General features: G+C 38.3%; 3 protein-coding genes and 1 pseudogene across 3 annotated transcripts; all 4 read right to left on the bottom strand.

Annotated features, from left to right (window-relative positions):
- Positions 1 to 1633: 1633 nt before the first annotated feature.
- On the bottom strand, positions 1634 to 2608 carry LOC105162373 (putative disease resistance protein At1g59780). Its single transcript, XM_011080374.2, has one exon. It carries the CDS (start codon positions 2606 to 2608, stop codon positions 1634 to 1636), a length of 975 nt encoding a protein of 324 aa, XP_011078676.2.
- Positions 2609 to 8256: 5648 nt separating this feature from the next.
- On the bottom strand, positions 8257 to 9431 carry LOC148788072 (uncharacterized). Its single transcript, XM_088880324.1, has 2 exons — positions 9308 to 9431; positions 8257 to 8762 (listed from the first exon to the last, which is right to left on the bottom strand). Exons 1-2 carry the CDS (start codon positions 9429 to 9431, stop codon positions 8257 to 8259), a joined length of 630 nt encoding a protein of 209 aa, XP_088736450.1.
- A 5006-nt stretch (positions 9432 to 14437) lies between these two features.
- LOC105162371 (putative disease resistance protein At1g59780) lies at positions 14438 to 14997 on the bottom strand. Its single transcript, XM_011080371.1, has 2 exons — positions 14693 to 14997; positions 14438 to 14594 (listed from the first exon to the last, which is right to left on the bottom strand). The coding sequence occupies exons 1-2, from the start codon at positions 14995 to 14997 to the stop codon at positions 14438 to 14440; spliced, it is 462 nt and encodes a 153-aa protein (XP_011078673.1).
- A 22-nt stretch (positions 14998 to 15019) lies between these two features.
- Positions 15020 to 17423, bottom strand: LOC110012034 (putative disease resistance protein At1g58390; annotated as a pseudogene).
- Positions 17424 to 19517: the final 2094 nt, after the last annotated feature.

Raw genomic sequence — 19517 nt, 5'->3', positions numbered from 1 at the left:
AATTGCACATAAATTACATAAATTGTATAAATTTACAGAAAATTAGAAATTTTGAAAAAATATTTTCGAAATTTTTTGAAAAAATATTTCAGAATTTTTTTCATACAGATTTTTTTTTTAAAATACCAAAGATTTACAAAAAAAATTTAAAATACCAAAAATATACAGAAAATAAAAAAATTTTGAAAACATTTTTTCAGAAATTTACAGAAAAATTTTAGAAATACAAAAAATTAACAGAAAAAATTTAAAAAATATAAAAAATAAAAAAAAATTCAAAATATTTACAATTTTTGCCTCAGTCTGGTCCCTCAAGCTATTTTTTGTTGAATACGTGGCTGAATTTTGACTTTTTGGAGGGTAAAATAGTCCATTTAAGTTTGATTTTACCATTTTAATCCCTTAAATTTATAACATTGTCAAATTCCTCCTTTTTTCAAAGGAAAAAAACGTATCTATATTTTTTATGTTGATATATTAAAATTATCTTTTATGAATAACAAAAAATTTGCACTCTTGTGAACATAATAATATATTTAACTTAAAACAAAAACAGTGTACTCTATTTTCTCTTTTTTTATTGCAATAAAAAAAATCCAAAATTATGATAAATTTTATGAATTTACCTTTTGCGAAAAGTTATATAAAAAATTGAAGTCAGTAATTTTTTATTTCAAAAAATTAAAGATAAGTCTAAAAGTTAAACCTTAACAATCTATCTTTATTACTAATTAAGAGCACTATTTTGGTGTCTCACTCTTTTTGGTGGGTCAATTTTTTTTTTTAATTATATTTCTTATTCTCAACTTTGTTTGAAAAATTACAAATAACTCCTCATTGTTTGAAAAATTATAAACTTCCCCTTAATATTTGATAAAATCATATAATCCTTGGATGGAGGTTTAAAATTATTAACTTTGCCCTTGATGTATTTTTATCTTTTTTTCTAAAAATATTAAATAATGGAAAAAAAAACATACATAGTGGATGAAATATTATCAACTTAGTCCATAAAAATTTTTTAGAAAATTTTTAAAAATAACTAAAATTATAATTCAAAATTCACAAGAATATTTTAGTCAGTTTACCATAAAAATAGATGAATTGGACTAATTATTACAACAATGTTAGAATCAAAGGTTGCATGGTAATTTTTCAAATAAAGATGGTGTATTTATAATTATGTCAAACCTATTTATATATATTGTTATTATTATGAACTTTTTGTTTATATCGATGTATTGTAACTTAAAGAACAAAATTTATTTGCATTACTAATGTACATTACATTACACGGAACACATGCTAGTTAATTATACATTCATCAATTATAGTTATAAATAAGCGAGACCTATAATTGGTATTAATTGGTATAAATGAAAATATCTGGAATGTGTTTGATTTTGTGATAATCTTCTCCTTCACCATCCACCACTCCTACCCTCTTCGCAAACTCTTCTGGCATAGATATAATTCTCAGTTCTTGGAGAGTATTAATGAATTCCAATTCATCTGGAATCATCTTCAATTTACTGCATTCTGCAATAAGTAGACTAGAGAGGTTGAGCATTGCTCCTTTCTCCACTCTCCACCCCATTAAATTCAACAACCCATGCAAAACAAGTTCCTTGAGTTAAGGAAATCCAGTTGCCCGACAAACCATCTCTCTGCCCACATATGGATTGCTCCACAAGCCAAGAACTCTTAACATGGGAAGCTTCTCTAGTATTTCCATTGGGTCTTCCTCAATCCTTGTACCCACAAGCTGCAATTCTATCATATTTTGATATAGTTGAACTTCATAAGTTGGTAATTTGCTCACTCGACAATGTGTGATTCTCAAGTAATGTAGTGAGTGATACATCACGAACCTCCTGAAAAGAGTTGAGCCATCTTCCCGATTCGTATTGACATCCATGTCCATCTTTGGCAATTTAAGAAGATGAGTGATATCATCAACCACATCACCAACCCAGATATCATCAACCATCTCCAATTCATTCAACCCTTCAAATTTCAATTTTTCGCCTCCAACCCTCTCATGATCATCTTTCATAAATAGATGCCTCAAGCGCTTCATTTTGTATATGCAATTAGGTAATCTCATTATATTTTTCACATTCAATGTCTGCAAACAAGGTAGCTTGCATATAGATGGTGGCAATTCTTTCACAATACTATTTTCGAGACTCAATAGCTTCAACAGCTCCCATTTTGCGATTCCTTTGGGCAATTTCCAATTCTCAAATTGATAACCTTTGAATACAAAAGATCTTATGTTCTTATTTTCCCCAATCCTTTGACTAAGATCGTTATCCACTCCCACCGCATGAATAGCCAATCTATTTGTTTTGCAAATGGCAGAGTCTCCTCCTCCCATCTCTCTATCCATAACCTCCAGAAATCCTTTTCTTTTTCCTTTTGACAAACATAGATCTCTAATCATATCATGAAGCCGGCATGACTTAAACCTTTTATACAGCGGCAACTCGTCTATTTCCACTTGAACCATACACCTATTTTCTGGCTCAAATAAATACCGTTCTGCCACATCTCTCAAACTTTCTCCCTTTCCCTTGTCTTCTGAAGAAATCATTCCTTCAGCCATCCATAGTAAATATAGTTTTTCTGTATCTATTTCTTGATCCTTTTTAAAACATGCCAAATACAAAAGACACGATTTCGGGTTGTAACGGAGCATATTGTAACTCAAATCTAGTATTTGATTAACTCTTCTGTCAGTCTCCAAACCTCTCCCATGTTGAAGGTACGAATCAAGATTTCTACACACATTTTTCTATTCTATTGATGCCTTTTCATGACGAAGAGTTCCCCCAATAACTGAAATGGGTAATGGTAAATAACCACATTTTTTTACTATTTTCCTTCCATATTCTTCCAATAACTTTATTTCAGTTGTAGGTAGCTCTGCATACATAATGAATTATTGTTAGTTATTTACGTTTGTTAATTCAATATATTAAATTTGTGCAATTAAAACAAATCAAAATAAGAGAATTTCGCCCCATACTTAAAACAAATAAAAATAGAATTGTTGTTATGTTTGTATTTTCATGAAATTGTCACTAATTATTCATAATAACAATTTTTTTGGCACTAATAATTTTTAAAGATAGTTTTTTCACACATATTGTCGTCATGAAAACTATAAAAAAATATTAGACATATTAAAATAATCTTTTTCGCCTAATATATACTATTAATGATATTTTTAGCATCATTACTCTTTTTCTTTCTGTCACTAACTAGAGAAGAAGATTCAAAATCAATAAAACAAAAACAAAAATATTTACAAACTAACCTTGTGAATAACTATTTGGGAGTGCTATCTTTTGAAGGAGCTCCCATCCTTCATCTTCACTCATGCATATAATTTACTACAACCTACACAATCTAAGAATATTTTTCAATAATTGCATCAAAATAATTAACTTAATGATACGAAAACAGACAAAGTTCAAGCAAGAAAATTGAAAAATAGAATCAACAACCCTAGTGAAACTATAGATTCATTAAGGACAATTCTAAACAACATCTTAATAAATAGCAACTATTATACGCCATATAAAAAATTATTGTATTAATTCTTAATAAATAGTTATTACTAATTATATTTTTCAAAATAATCCAAAGTTTATAATATGTTTATAATTTTTATAACTATCTTTTACAAAATTAATAAAAAATAAGATAGATGTTGACCATCCACATAGACACGGGTGTATCTATAAAAGTAGGATACGTTCCCTATTACAAAAGGAAATCGAAAATAAAACATAAATTAAATCACTTAATTTTGATTGGTTCAAAATTCCATGTAAAGTTCATAAAGTGAATACATCAAATTGATAAGAAATATGTGTGCAGTATATTTGAGAAGACAATGAAAATAGTTAATAATGAATAAGAAAATTGATATTGAAACTCCAACGATTAGTAGTGGGTAGATGATAAATAATTATATATATATAAAAAAAACTCAATAAACTCATGAAGCCAGGCAAGAGGATTTCTCCTCCAACAAAATCAAACTAGCAAATGAATAATGGAACCATATGTTTACATGACAACTTAATGAGTTCTATTGTTAATTAACTTTTGAATTTTCATTGAATATTGATCCGCCTCGATCACGTTTGACCTTGATCAATGATCTCGACCTCTCACATCACCGATTTGGATCTGTTATCTGGAAACAAAATACAAAGCTAGTCGGGATCATCCCGACAACGAAACTCCGATGCCTAAGTCAGATGCTGAGATTGAAGGTAAAATTCGGCAATCTAAAATATAAGTGCGGAGAAACAGGGTAGCTTCTCTCAGTGGGGACTTGGAGTATTTATAGACAATGGAGGATGGGACCCACTTGCGGGACAAGTGTCAGCTCCATGCTCGCCCCTGCAGAGACTAAGTTGCTTCTTTAGTGGACACCTGTCCAATGAGTATTGCGGGTCGGATCTGGGTTCCCTTGGCCCGATTTGAGACGTCATCAAGCCATAATGCGTCACATGCGATCTCATGACCTCACCCTGCGACCTTGTTTATGTTCTTTATCCCCCTCGACCTGCGATCTTCTATGCGACCAACCGGCAACACCACATTCTAATCTCCCTCTCCTTGTGGCATCCTCATCATAATTCCCCCACTTCTTCCAAATGTAATTTATTACATTGGGGAGAAGCATATCTCTTCCAATTTGGGTCGAAAGAAGTCCTCGCAGGGTCGTGTGTTTGATGCAATTTGATAATCGAGGGTTGAAGCCTTGAATATGTACCGTCATCCAAGATCAGTAACCGAAAGGTCTTGCTACGATAAGTCCAATCGTTGCATCAATAAAACGCCACGCGCCAGCAATCCATTAGTCGGCTCGATCCTCGAAGCGCCACGCGCCGTACATCCCCTCATCCTGCAATGGTGCGTCTTTCCATATAGTGGTCTATATATACCCCCCTTTTTCAAAATCCGCCTGCTCCACCACTCTGCCCTCGAGATCGTTGCTAGATTCCCAGCGACCTGCCTCCTCGATCTTTAACAAGGTACCATGTCTTCCATTAATTCGAGCTTTTCCTTTTCTATTTCTGTGACTTCTCCCTTGCATGAGGAACATCCAGAGGGACCTTCAGTGGTCAGGTCTAAGTCTTGATCTAGGTCTAGGTCGAGGTCTAGATCGAATCCCTCCAATGACTCATCTGATGATGGGGCCCCTAGGCACGTTAGATTTCAACAAGCATTAGATAACAACCTTTGGATTGGTATTGTGAGTAAAGTGAAACAATCCATTTCCCAAATAAAGGAAAAGTACTTCATCCCGCATGATTTCGAGGTCTTGATCCCCCGTTCTTTTGATCGCATGCATACACCTCCTAGAGGTTTCTGTACTTTATCGATTGGCCATTTTGAGGCTGGTCTGCGAATGCCTTTAGCTCCCCCTGTAGCTCGCATACTTAGGGGATTAAGGTTAAATCCCATGCAGTTGTCCCCCAATTCCATTAGCCACATCATACTTTTTGTCATAATAATGCGAGCTTTCGATCTCGACTCCAGTTTTGATAACTTTTGGTCACTCTATTCTTTTACTACTTCCACTAGGTCTGCCAATAGAGGTTTTTTCTACCTCACCTTCCGTAGACAATGTAGATATTTAGAGCCTCTTAAGTCCAACACTGGTCCTTGGAAGGATCGCTTCATCTTCGTGCGACCTCCACCTGGTAAAAAATGGCCCTTCACTCTCAAATGGTCTGGAGAGAAACTCGAACCGGTTACTGAAGGAGAGGGTCTAGATCGGGATTTGATTAATAGTCTCGCTTCTAACCCATTTTTTTCAAAAAAGTTACTGACTGAAGAGATTTTCTGTCTCGCGCGCTTATCTCGTGCTTCTGTACCCATCACCAGGTCGTTAGGTGATTCACTATCCTCTCTACTAGTTTTCTTTTTTCTTCCTCCGCTAACTTTTTGAGGTCGCAAATTTGCAGAGACCAAAATTATGTTGGGTCGTCTGACTCAGCATGCTCAAGCTCGCCAGGAGTGAGCTGCTCGTGAACAAGCTCAACAGTCCACTCCTACACATGATCGGGCTCCACGTCGCACCGCTCCTCAGTTACCCGACCCAGATACTTCGGCCACTCCAACAACTGAGATGCAAAGGCCGGACACCCCAATTGACATCGGCAGCAAGGAGATCCATCTTCACAACCTTTCTCCTCACCCAGTTTGAGGTGTTTCCCCTAGTACCGAGATGGTTGGCTCGCAGGTCGAGGCCAAAGCTGCTGGTCCTAGCCACCCTCAGAAGCGTAAGCACAGATCGCCTTCTAAGTCCAAGCATGGGAGGTCGCACTTTCATAGGCGATCCGAAGAGGAAGCTGCTGCTGCTCGAGCTGCTGAGGATGAAAATTTGAAATGTTTAAAGGAGGTCGAAGAGTGGGAGTTGTCTGCCCTGGCCAATCATCGCACGGAGTCTCAAAAGTCGGCCGAACGGACTGGAGCTCAACTTGCACCCAACTGGAGGGTTTCTGACCACAGCACTATCCTGAACAGCGAGGCCGGGTAGGAATCTTACGAGATCTATAGGCACACCAACCTACCTCGCGAACAGGCTACACTCCTCTCCTTCCCCTACCCTCGATTGGAGCAGTATGCTGCCCACGCCCTGGCGCAGGTAATTGCTTCGACCTCCGTATTTACCTCAACTTCTTTACTCTTCTGACCCGATGTACCATCTCTGCAGGCCGGGTCGTTCATGCGATTGTTGTCACTCAAATGCACTGTCCTTCACAAGCGTCGCCGGGAGGTTCAAGAAAAATAACGCGAGCTCCGAAATGAGATCCGGGCGAAAGAGAAGGAATGGGGAGAGGAACGCCAGCCCTCGACGTGGTGAAGACAGGTCTCGAGGCGGAGGTCGCTCGACTGAGGGAGATCGTGGAATCCCATGGTGCTGAGGTCGCCAGGGCGCGTGAAGAGGGCCAAAGGTCTGGTTTTTCTACTGGCCAAGAAGCTGGTCTCATTCAGGGTCGCACAGAGGGCCGAGAGGAGTTCCTAAACTCTCCTGAGTTCGCTGCTCGATCTCGCGACCTTCGATTGGAAGGAGCACGGGATTTCTTGAAGACTCTGGTCTTCGATACTGCAGTCGAGATCAAGGCGAGTGTGTACGTGCAGGGCTTCAAAAAGTGCAAGGCTCAAGTCAACAAATTGGAGGCATTTGTTGAAGGGTTCGATTAGAACAGGCTCAACCCCTTTGTAGATGAAAACTTCCAGCCATACCCTGTAGAGCCATCTCCTCAGATTGAAGGCACTAAGTTCGCGAGCTTAATGGATGATGTGGAAGCCATGGATGAATGAGCTTGGCCTCTTGACCTTATGACCAGCATTCCTGCAAATACTTGAATTTTTTTTGTATAGACCCAGGGTTAGAGAAACAATTATATTTTGATTGCTCATGCTTATTGATCATGTATTTTGTAATGACTTTTTGGAACTTTTGCCATGTTTATTGACTTCAACAATTCAATGCATGATAGCTTTTCTAATTATTCAATGAATGTGTAAACGGTGCTCTCGAATATTTGGATTTGACACCAATGCAACGTTCTTCAGATCATGAAGATCTAATGCTCAGATGATCATCTGATGTTTTTTACTTCTGCAACTTTTTCCTACTTCCGCAGGTCGCGTCTTTTATAGATCGAATGATCATTTACAGGTCCTACGATCTTTTCCAAATCGAATGATCTTTCTCAAATCTTGTGATCTTTTGCAGATTCTATGATCTTTTTCAGATCGAACGATCTTTCTCAAATCTTGTGATCTTTTGCAGGTTCTACGATCTTTTTCAGATCGAATGATCTTTCTCAAATCTTGTGATCTTTTGCAGATTCTACGATCTTTTTTCAGATCGAATGATCTTTCTCAGATCTTGTGATCTTTTTCAGATTTCAGAATTAAACATAAACTAAATACTTAACAAAATAAGTTGCGGAAAAAGAACATGATATTTATATATGCAAGCGATCTTTTTCAGATACAATGTACATGACCTTTGATCGACCTCGAACTAGACCTTTCTCAGGTACAAAAGTGATCTCTATTCCCATGGATACATGACCTTTTTCAGGTTCAAAATTATGCATAAAATTTCTTCAAGTTTTGGATATTCCACGGTGTGGGTAGATCTCGACCCTCCATATCCTAGAGGCGATAGGTGCCTCTTCGTTTGATTTCTGTAACTTTATACGGTCCTTCCTAGCCTGGGTCCAGCTTTTCCACATGCTTCGACACCTCCACCTTCTTCAAAACAAGATCTCCAACTTGGAATTGTCTGGGCCTCAATCTTTTGTTGTAACTCCTCATCATCAAGCTTTTATGATGTAGCATTTTTGCGTACGCGACCTCCCTTTTTTTTTCCTCAATTAGTTCCAAGTCCAGCAAGCGCTCCTCGTGATTGGTCATTGGATTGTACATAGTCACCCGATGTGATTCTTCGCCTATCTCTGCAGGAATAAGAGCTTCAGTACCAAATACAAAGCAAAAAGGAGTTTCACCTGTTGATGATCTAGGAGTAGTCCGGTATGCCCACAAAACCCCAAGTAATTCGTCCAACCATGATCTTTTGGAATCTAGTCTTGTCTTCAAATGCTGAAGGATGGTCCTGTTAGCAACCTCGACCTGTCCATTCGACTGCGGGTGTCCCACTACGGTAAAGTTCTGCTGAATTTTTAGCTCTTTACACCAACTCGTAATCTTCTTCCCTTGAAATTAGGTGCCATTATCTGAAATTAAAATTCCAGGGACCCCGAATCGGCATATGATGTTCTTCCATATGAACTCGATCATGTTCCCCTCCGTCACCTTAGCCACAGCCTCTGCTTCTACCCATTTGGAGAAATACTCCACAGTTACCACAATGAATTTTTTTCTGAGATCGCGCAGTGGGGAAAGGCCCTAAGATGTCTATCCCCCATTGGTCAAAGGGACAAGCAATCTTAACTGGTTCCATCTGGGTCGCAAGTGCGTGAATCTGTATTGCAAATTTTTGACAGGCCTCGCACTTCTTGACTAACTCTTTCGTGTCTTCCACTAGGGTTGGCCAAAAATATCCTTGTCTGATAACTTTTTCTGCTAGCGACCTTCCCCTAGAGTGATTTCCACAACTCCCTTCATGAATTTCCCTCATAACGTATTCAGCTTTCTCCGGATCTAGATATTTCAATAAAGGCCTTTCTATGGTTCTTTTTGTATAATTGTTCATCAACCAACGTAAAACAAGCTGCTCTTGCCTTCAATCTTCGCGCACCAATGGGGTCAGTAGGTAAACTTCCTTCTTTCAAATATTGGACGATCTCATCCTTCCATGACGGCTTTTCATTTACTGCATTAACGTCAATACTCTCAGTGATCGCGGATGTCTCTTTGATCATCACAGTAATCTTGCGATTTCATGTCGTGGAATTTGGTGCACCTGGCACTTGTTAAATTTGGATATTATGGATTTCGCTTTGGTGTGGTATAATATCATGCTCTCTTCTTTGGTCTCGTAAGTGCCCTCTATCTGTAAAGCAACAAGCTACGAATCTGTGAACACTTCTAAATCTTTCGCTCCCGCCTCTAGCGACAGCTCCAAACTCATGATAAGAGCTTAATATTCAGCTTCATTATTAGCGACTGGAAAAGAGAGTCGTGCTGCGACCTCGATCTCCACGTATTCCTAACCCTGTATCAATATCCCAATTCCTCCATTTCCCGCATTAGAGGATCCGTCCACATGCAACATCCATTTATCCAGCTTGGGCTCGGTCTCAGGCTCGCCGACGAGCTCGACCATGAAATCAGCCAATACTTGTCCTTTCAATGCCGTCCGAGCTTGGTATTCAATATCAAATTCCCCCAGTACACCTTCCCACTTCACAAGCCTACCCGAGGCCTCTAGTCGCGCCAATACATTACGGAGCAGATGATTGGTTAGGACGACTATGCGATGACCTTGGAAGTAAGGTCGCGGTTTACGGGCCGTTACAATAAGCGCAAGTGCCAGCTTCTCAATCTGTGCATACCTTTTCTCCGCCCCTTGCAACATCTTGCTCACATAGTATATCGGACTCTGCACCCCATCTTCTTCTCTGACCAAGGCTGAACTAACCGCATTGTCTGAAACAGCCAGATACACATACAACACCTCATTTCCTTTCAGATTCGTGAACGGTGGTGAGGGCAAGAATGTTTTTAGGTCTTGAAATGCTCGCTCACACTCGTCAGTCCACTCAAAATTTTTGGTTTTCCTCAATACTTTAAAGAAATGCAGATTTCTATCTGAGGATTTTGATATAAAACAATTAAGGGATGCGAGCTTACCGGTAAGTTTCTGGACTTCTTTAATGGTGGTTGGCGACTTTAGCTTTAGTATTGCCTCTATCCTCTCAGGGTTCATCTCAATGCCTCGCTCGCTGACTAGGTACCCCAGGAATTTTTCCCCTGTCACTCCAAAGGTGCATTTCATCGAATTCAGCTTCATTCTGAATTTCCTGAGCGTCGCAAAAGTTTGTTCAAGATAAACTATATGATCTTGCGACCTCGAGCTCTTTACCAGCGTATCGTCAACATAAACCTCCATAGTTCTTCCAATCTGATCTTCAAACATTTTATTCACTAGCCGCTGGTATGTGGCCCTCGCATTCTTCAGCCCAAAGGGCATCACCTTATAGCAATATATTCCCCTTTCAGTCACAAATGAAGTCTTACTCTGATCCTCTTCTGCCATGAAAAATTGATGGTAGCCCTAATAAGCGTCCATCATGGAGAATAGCTCATATCCTGCTGTGGAGTCCACCAATGCATCAATTCGAGGAAGTGGGTACGGATCCTTTGGGCACGCCTTGTTTAAGTCCGTGAAATCGATACAAACTCTCCACTTCCCTCCTGGTTTAGGAACTACAACAACGTTGGATAACCAATCTGTATATTGGACTTCGGTAATGTACCCGGCATTCAACAGCCTTTCCACTTCTTCTTTGATCACCTAGTTTTTCTCCATGCTGAAATTTCTCTTTTTTTGTTGCACAGGTCGCATGGTAGGGTCTACATTGAGCCGATGAACAATCAACTCTGGCGCCACACCCACAAAATCAAACGAGCTCCATGCGAAGACATCAGCGTTCTTTCTTAGCAACGATACCATCATGGTTTCCAACTGCTCGCCGAATTGTGACCCGATACGGGTGGTTTTGGATGAGTCACCTGGTATTACTTCCACTATTTTGTGACCTTCAATCGGCTGTATTCTTTGAAATTGTTCGTCAGGTACCCTACCGCTTTCTTAAAAAACCTCAAATCTCTTTCTCTTGTTAGCATTTTCGCCCTTTTTCAGGGACAGATTATAACATTTTCTTGCCTCTTCCTGATCACACCTTACTTCTCCCACTCTTGCATGGGTCGGGAATTTGATATTCAGATGATAAGTGGAAACTACTGCTCAAAAGGAGTTAAGTGCCGGCCTTCCTAGGATTACATTGTATGCAAATGGGGTATCCACTACTAGGAATTTGACCATCAAGGTTTTCCTTCGCGGTTCATCTCCCATCAAAACAGGTAAATCAAGGGTACCTAAGGGTGCGATCTCGCTACCCCCGAACCCGACCAAAGGAGTCCGCACCGGTTCCAATCTAGCGTTCTCCAGTCCCATTTTCTCCAATACATCTTTCAAAATGATATCCGCCGAGCTTCCGTTGTCTATCAGAACCTTATGCACAGCGAAGTTAGCAATGTCTAACTTGACCACCATCAGGTCATTCTGCGATCCTACTCTGTCTGCCCTATCTTTGTTCCCAAATGTTATTTCTTCTTCCGGCTCAATGTTTGCCATTAACTGACTTCTCTGGTCACTCTTGCTTTGTCGCTTTCTGGATTTTTTAGAATCACCCCCTTCTAGTCCTCCTGCAAACGTTTAAATTACACCTTGCACAGGCGCATTATTTCCAGGATTAGCCTCTTTCAGCACACCTTTTCCTTTATCTTGCCTCTTATCGGGCTCCTAGATCACTCCTTCTGACTATATTGTCGTCTGCCCGACATTGCAGCACCAGTTTCTTAAAATAACCCTATCTGATTAACCTCTCTATCTCATCTTTTAGCTGATAACATTCTTCTGTATCATGTCCTCGCTCTCGATGAAATTTGCAATACTTGCTAGAAAATTTCTTAGCTGCTGTGAACCTCGTGTGATGAGACCACTTCAGTATATCAGACTTTTCTACAGTCAATAGCGCCTTGGTTCGGGTTGTATTCAAAGGTGTATATCGGTGATATTTCGGTCGGTAGGGAGGATCTCGACCTCGATCTACCTGCTTTCCATCTTTCCCATGATCCTGCTCGTGGGTCCTTACATTACCCATCCACTCTCCATCCTTCATTGCATTCATTTCCTCCTCGTTAATATATTTTTGCGCCAAGCGCATCAATTGTTCGACATTGGTCTGCGGGTCTCTTGCCAGAGCAGAGGATGCTCACCATCATGTCAATTCTTAAATCTTGGACCTCCAGAGTCTCGTTATTAAATCTCCCCATGAAATTTTTTATGATCTCATTTTCTTTCTGCCTGATGGTGAATAGATAGGTCGCTGACCTCTTTTGTTTTCTTTTGCTCGTAAAATGAAAAACGAATTTTTGTACCAACTGTTCTTGTGATTCAATACTACCCGCCGGCAAACTTGTAAACCACTCTTGCGCCTTCCCCGTCCAGGTTGTCACAAACAGTTTTGCTTTAATAGATTCCGTTTCTCTGTAAAGATTCATCACTAAATCAAAAGCGACACATGCTCTTGCGGGTCCTTCAAACCGTCATACTTCTGTAAATCTGGCATTTTAAAAGTTGCATTTACAACTTCACTAAGAATCCTATTGCAGAACGGTGAGTGCTTGTTCTGAGTGACTAATTCTCCCCTCCGCTTCAATTCATTAATCTGTTTCCCCAGCAGATGGATCTGTCTACCTACATTATCAACATCCGCGCTCGAAATCGCGGGTTCCCGTCTCCGCCATCCAATTTGTGAACTAGACCCCACTTCAGAAGGGGCGACCGCACGCCTCCTTTCGGGAGCTCTTCTACTCATTCCTTCAGAAACCCGCTCGGTTTATCCTTCACGTTCTACCCTTCGTCTGGCCGTTTCATTCTCAACAGGTTGTGTTCTTCTTTCGTATGCCAAGATGGCATTCCTACTAGCCTCCTCCATCATTCGTTGTAATTCTCCTTGTGTAAGTTGGACTATCCTTTCATTCCCCGCCCTCGGGGTCTCCTCAATTGCCCGCCTACCACCTTCCAATCTTTCCATGTTTTAGGGTTTATGTTTTATCTCCAAAATCGTTCCCACAGACGGCGCCAAACTGATCCGCCTGGATCACGTTTGACCTTGATCAATAATCTCGACCTCCCACGTCACCGATTTGGATCTGTTATCTGGAAACAAAACACAAAGCTAGTCGGGATCGTCCCGCTGATGATACTCCAATGCCTAAGTCAGATGCTGAGATCGAAGGTAAAATTCGGCGATCTAAAATATAAGTGTGGAGAAATAGTGTACCTTATCTCAGTGTGGACTTGGAGTATTTATAGACAATGGAGGATAGGACCCACTTGCGGGACAGGTGTCAGCTCCAACGCTCGCCCCTGCAGTGACTAAGCTGCTTCTTCAGTGGACACCTGTCCGATGAGTATTGTAGGTCAGATCTGGGTTCCCTTGGCCCAATTTGAGACGTCATCAAGCCACAATACGTCACATGCGATCTCATGACCTCACCCTGCGACCTTGTTTATGTTCTTTATCCCCCTCGACCTGCGATCTTCTATGCGACCAACCGGCAACACCACATTCTAATCTCCCTCTCCTTGTGGCATCCTCATCAAATATATTTACAGTAATTATTAAAATTTCAAATTCATTAAACTTAATGAATAAAATCTTTTCATTAATAAAGTGCTTATTAAATTTTAAAATAATATGTATTCATTTATGAAGTATTTTATATTTTTGCTTAATTAAACTTCTAAATTTTGTCAAGATTATAAGTATCACATGCAACGCACGTGATTCCTACTAGTAGTGACAATCAATGGAGGCCAAAACACATGAACACAATATTAAAGGATGATGAGGAATGGAACTACTACTGTCTCACCATTGTTAGTCGTAATAATAAATGTCAATGAAGGGTATGTGTTTGATTTTGTGATAATCTTCTCCTTCTTCACCATCCACCACTCCTACCCTCTTCACGAACTCTTCTGGCATAATTATAATCAGTGTTTTTAGAGTATTAATGAATCCCAATCCATCAGGAATCATCTTCAATTTACTACATTTTGCAATAACTAGATGAGAGAGATTGGGCATTGCTCCTTTCTCCACTCTCCACTCTACTAAATTCCGCAAATCATTCAAGGAAAGCCTCTGAGTTGAGGAAATCCAGTTGCCTCACAAACCATCTCTCTGCCCACATATGGATTGCGCCTTAAGCGAACAACTCTTAACATGGGAAGCTTATCTAGTGTTTTCATTGGGTCTTCCTCAATCCTTGTATCCCAAGCTGCAATTCTATCACATTTTGATATAGTTGAACTTCATAAGTTGGTAATTTGCTCACTCGACAATATGCAATACTGAAGTAATGTAGTGAGTGACACATCACCAACCTTTTGAGAAGAGTTGAGCCATCTTCCGAATCCATATTAACACCCATGTAAATATTAAGGTTTACGTCGCGAAATTGTTCTTGATGATTTAAGATGTGATCAACAATCATTGACAAACATTCTTCATAAAAAATTCTTCCTTCCAATACTCGGAGCTTCGGCAATTTAAGAAGATGAGTGATGTCATCAACCAAACTGTTGAACCCAGTTATCATCTCCAACTCATTCACCCCTTCCAATTTCAATTTTTCACCTCCAACGCTCTCATGAAGTAATCCCAAAAATAGATGCCTCAAGTGCCTCATTTTGTATATGTAATTAGGTAATCTAATTGTATTTTTCACATTCAATGTCTGCAACACAAGGTAGCTTGCATATAGATAGTGGCAATTCTTCCACACCACTATTTTCGAGACTCAATAGCTTCAACAGCTTCAATTTTTCGATTCCTTTGGGCAATTTCAGATTCTCAAATGTATAACCTTCCAATACTATGACTTTGAGAGATTTGAAAATCCCAAACATAATGTAATTATACAAAAATATATCTCGCCAGTCCGTTTTGAGGAATAGAAAAGATCTTATGTTCTTATTTTCCCCAATCATGTAACTAAGATCGTTATCCACTCCCTCCATATGGATAGCCAATCTATTTGTTTTACAAATTGAAGACTCTTCTCCTCCCATCTTTTTATCTATAACCACCAGAAATCCTTCTTTTTTTCCTTTTATTGGCAAACACAAATCTCGTATCATATCACGAAGCCGGCATGACTTAAACCTATTATATAGCGGCAACTCGTCTATTTCCACTTCAACCATACACCTATTTGCTAGCTCGAATAAATACCGTTCTGCCACATCTCTCAAACTTTCTCCTCTTCCCTTATCTTCGGAACAAATGATTCCTTCAGCCATCCATAGTAAATATAGTTTTTCTATATCTATTTCTTCATCTTCTTTAAAACAAGCCAAATACAAAAAACATGGTTTCAGATTCCAAGGGAGCACACTGTAACTCAAATCTAGTATTTGATTTACTCCATTGTCATTCTCCAAACTTCTTCCATGTAGAAGGTACGAATCAAGATTTCTACACACATTTTTCCATTCTATTGATGCCTTTTCATGACGAAGAGTTCCTCCAATAACTGAAATGGGTAATGGTAAATAACCATATTTTTTTACTATTTTCCTTCCATATTCTTCCAACAACTTTATTTCAGTTGTAGGTATCTCTGAATACATAATCAATGAATGTCAGTTAATTCAAAATATTATAAAATTTGAATTTCTTATAAATATGTATAGTAATTAAAACAAATCAAAACAAGAGAATTTCATCCTATACTTTCAACAAATAAAAAATAGAAATAAAATCTGAAAGCATAACTTTATATTGCTGAATCCATTTCTTTGTATGGCTTTCTAAATGTTTGATTTCTTTTACGTTTTAAAAAAATTTTGTATTAAGAAATAAATATTAAATTGCTATTCAATAGCATTTTATACATATAGATCAACTTGAAATTTACATAAGAAAATTCAAACAATCTTGTCATCATGAAAACTATAAAAAAACATTAGACTTAACAAAATAATCTTTTTCGCTAAATATATACTATTAATGATATCTTTAGTATCATTACTCTTTTTTCTTTTGTCACTAACTAGAGAAAGAAGATTCAAAATCAATAAAATAAAACAAGAAATTTTACAAACTAACCTTGTGAATAGTTGTTCGGGAATGCTATCTTTTGAAGGAGCTCCCATCCTTCATCTTCACCCAAACACTTGAGATTGTGGACGTATCCTCTGGAAGCAATGTTTTGATTTCTGGTTTTGAGCAAAACTTTGCTATCTGCCTCTGCAATCGGAAAGGCACGCCTTAAGCAATTCTAGTGATCAACTTCCCAAACGTCATCCAAAACTAGGAGACATTTTCTGTCTTTTTGTACTTAGTACAACTTTCTAACCAATGTATCTTCGTCTTGCTCTTCACTTTCATTTGGAAGAAGTTGCTTTAATAGTCGTTGGAAAGTAGTTTTGGGTTGAAATTGCTGACTTACACAAACCCAAGCACGATATTTGAAGCGCCGCTCCACGGCCTCCCCATTGTAAATTTTAGTAGCAAGAGTGGTCTTTCCCAATCCTCCCATGCCACATATGGAAATCACTCCATTTGATTTGTCATCAGTTGTCAGAACTGATTCTAACTGTTTAATATCCTCCTTCATTCCTACAAAATATTTTTCAACCTCATGCCCATACGTTCTTCTTGACCTATCGGTATCATCTACCAATCTTGATGAGTTGTCTCCTACACTCATAGACTCCGACTGTTTGGTGAGGTCTGACATACGGGACTTGATATCTTTAATGTCTTCTCCGATTTGGTGCATTCTTGACCACTCGCTCAATATACAAGTGAATCTTTTGAGAACCATTTTAAGGCATTTTCCTTTCCTTCTGGACACCTCTTCAATGACATATCTTTCTAGCAATTCTCAGCTTGAATGGACAAATCGCGAAGTTCAGCGATCCAATTCTGGACTGTCTGTGAATTGTACCGATCTTGCCTCCTATCAGCATCCTTCAAGAAACAGTGCATGATGTTGAGCTGCCTACCGACTTCCTCAACCTCACCGCCCACACTCGATAGAAACTTTGCTTCCTCAATCAATAAGTCCCGAAGTGTTTCAAGAGCAATTGTTGCAACAGAATCAACCATTTTACTTTGTATTTGGGTGATTTTCTGGAGAAATGTGTTGGATCAGTAGCGGCTAATTGCAAAGTGGATGGATGTTATTGATCTCTTTAATTCACCAACTGCCTTCATTTTATATATGCGCATACCAACTTCTATTCCTACTCGACACAAATTCTACGCATGCTACAAATTCTTTTCTCCTCTTATCTTTTTTTGTAAATTGGAAGTTTTAGATTCTTTCTCCCATATTTCACACTTTCTTGATTCTCACTTTTAATTTAAGTTAAAGCAAAAGAATCGGCTACTCATAACACAAGTTCAAGAAATTACTTTCAGTTTTAATTTAAATTCTACTCATAGGTACAAATTCTTTTCTCCTCTTTCGCACAATTTTATTGATGGGTATTGACTCAATCCAAATATAATTTATATTTTTTAATTGGTTTGGATTTGGACCAAGGTTTAGTAATATTTATTGGGTTTGAGTATGAGTCTGAGTAGGGTCTCACCCTATCCATTGACACCCCTATACTATCAATGTATCCATATCAAATTAGTGATTGATTAACTATAATACTAATTTTAATTAATTATATATATTTGATATTAATTATTGATGATTGCATAATATAATTATAATCAATTTATTAAAAAAAATTATGTTCGGGTTTTAATAATGATCAGTACCACAATCCGCAATTGATCCTTCAATCTATATTATATAAGTAACTCAAATGCTTTCTCGCCCCCCCCCCCCAAGAATAAGATGTGGATGCCAAAATGCACTTAAGTGTGAAGCACATGGACTACAATCAGTCTATGGGAAAAGTATCAGATATTTCAATTGCTATATATTTTTTATTCATTTAAAAGAATGTTAAATAAATCTATGAATTCACATCCATCTTAAACATAAAAATTAGAAAAATTAATAACATAAGACGTACATGGCTCACCCAATTTGAGCGACATCCAACAAATAGAACGTTTACAACATCGAAAAATGATGATGAGGAGTGTGCAAAATGACTTTTAGAAGTAATACAACTCTAGTCTAAAAAATATAAGTCTTGGACTATTACATGATACTGAAAAAGAGCATGATAACTTAAAGTACCTTATTAATAAGAAAATTTAAACTATATGTTAATTTACATATAAAATCTGCGATACATGAATATTTGTGATTGTTTGAAATCAAATATTCTTGTCCTATGCTACACATATTTAGAAGAGTACATAGCGTCCTTTGTGAGTACATCACAGGCAAAAGTCCATTCGATGGTTTGCTTGGCTTCTCTCTGGTGAAAATCTCTATGCTTTCCATAACTCAACTTTGTCAAATCAAATAACTCTTTTACGGTATGTTTTTGAACTGTGGATCCTGATCCGGCTTTATGTAACTCATGAATCTGCATCATCGACTTTGTCTTAGTGGGAGAAACTTGTGTGATTATGAATGTGGTACTGCAAAAAAAAAAAAAAACTCGATTTGGAATGGATATTTTGTAACGGGTATGTGAAAATACCTTCAGGCTTCTGTGTTCTTACATGCTCTCACCAACTCTCTCCTACTTCTAGCTAGCACCTCTATATTGGTGGAATGGGGACTCCTTAAAGTTGCCGACTGCAAAAGCATTTGCCAAGGATTTATTCATTAATCAAGAACAATAGATAATTCATCCATATATATCCTCAAGTTAGGAATAGTGAGAAAAATCATTGTTATCATATACCTCTAGTACTCATCCAAATAGACAAACTCCCACACGTTGTAGCATTTAGTCTAATAAACAAACTAGATAAAAGCAAACCAACAACATAAATGTCTATTTGGTTGATCATTGTATTAACTTTCTTCACTCTTGATCAAGTCATCACGAATGCATAGCCACCTCCGTCCTGATCCATCATGGCATCTATAGAATCTCCGTCCTCCATTTCCATCTATGTATAAAGTCAAAAGTAGCAATACAAATAAAAAAAGTTTCATAGTTATTACATGTTTACGTTAGCAAAAGCAAGCGATATGCAAGACTTATATGCACGTGACTTTTCCGTCCGAAAATCAGCCATGCATCATAAGCACAAAAACATTACTATGCATTAGAACTT

Source organism: Sesamum indicum, linkage group LG5 (assembly GCF_026168435.1).
Source record: "Sesamum indicum cultivar Baizhima isolate 11 linkage group LG5, ASM2616843v1, whole genome shotgun sequence".
NCBI lineage: Eukaryota > Viridiplantae > Streptophyta > Magnoliopsida > Lamiales > Pedaliaceae > Sesamum > Sesamum indicum.
This window is presented reverse-complemented; position numbering and strand designations above follow the sequence as displayed.

Excerpts from the sequence above, each read along its gene's own strand:
- LOC105162371 (XM_011080371.1), bottom strand. The coding sequence starts at position 14,997 with ATGAGGCACTTGAGGCATCTATTTTTGGGATTACTTCATGAGAGCGTT. Across the intron at positions 14,595-14,692 it reads GGCTCAACTCTTCTCAAAAG|AATTGCAGCTTGGGATACAA; the intron begins GTTGGTGATGTG and ends AAAATGTGATAG.
- LOC148788072 (XM_088880324.1), bottom strand. The coding sequence starts at position 9,431 with ATGATCAAAGAGACATCCGCGATCACTGAGAGTATTGACGTTAATGCA. Across the intron at positions 8,763-9,307 it reads TTTACCTACTGACCCCATTG|GGAAGAAGATTACGAGTTGG; the intron begins GTGCGCGAAGAT and ends CCTAATTTCAAG.
- LOC105162373 (XM_011080374.2), bottom strand. The coding sequence starts at position 2,608 with ATGGCTGAAGGAATGATTTCTTCAGAAGACAAGGGAAAGGGAGAAAGT.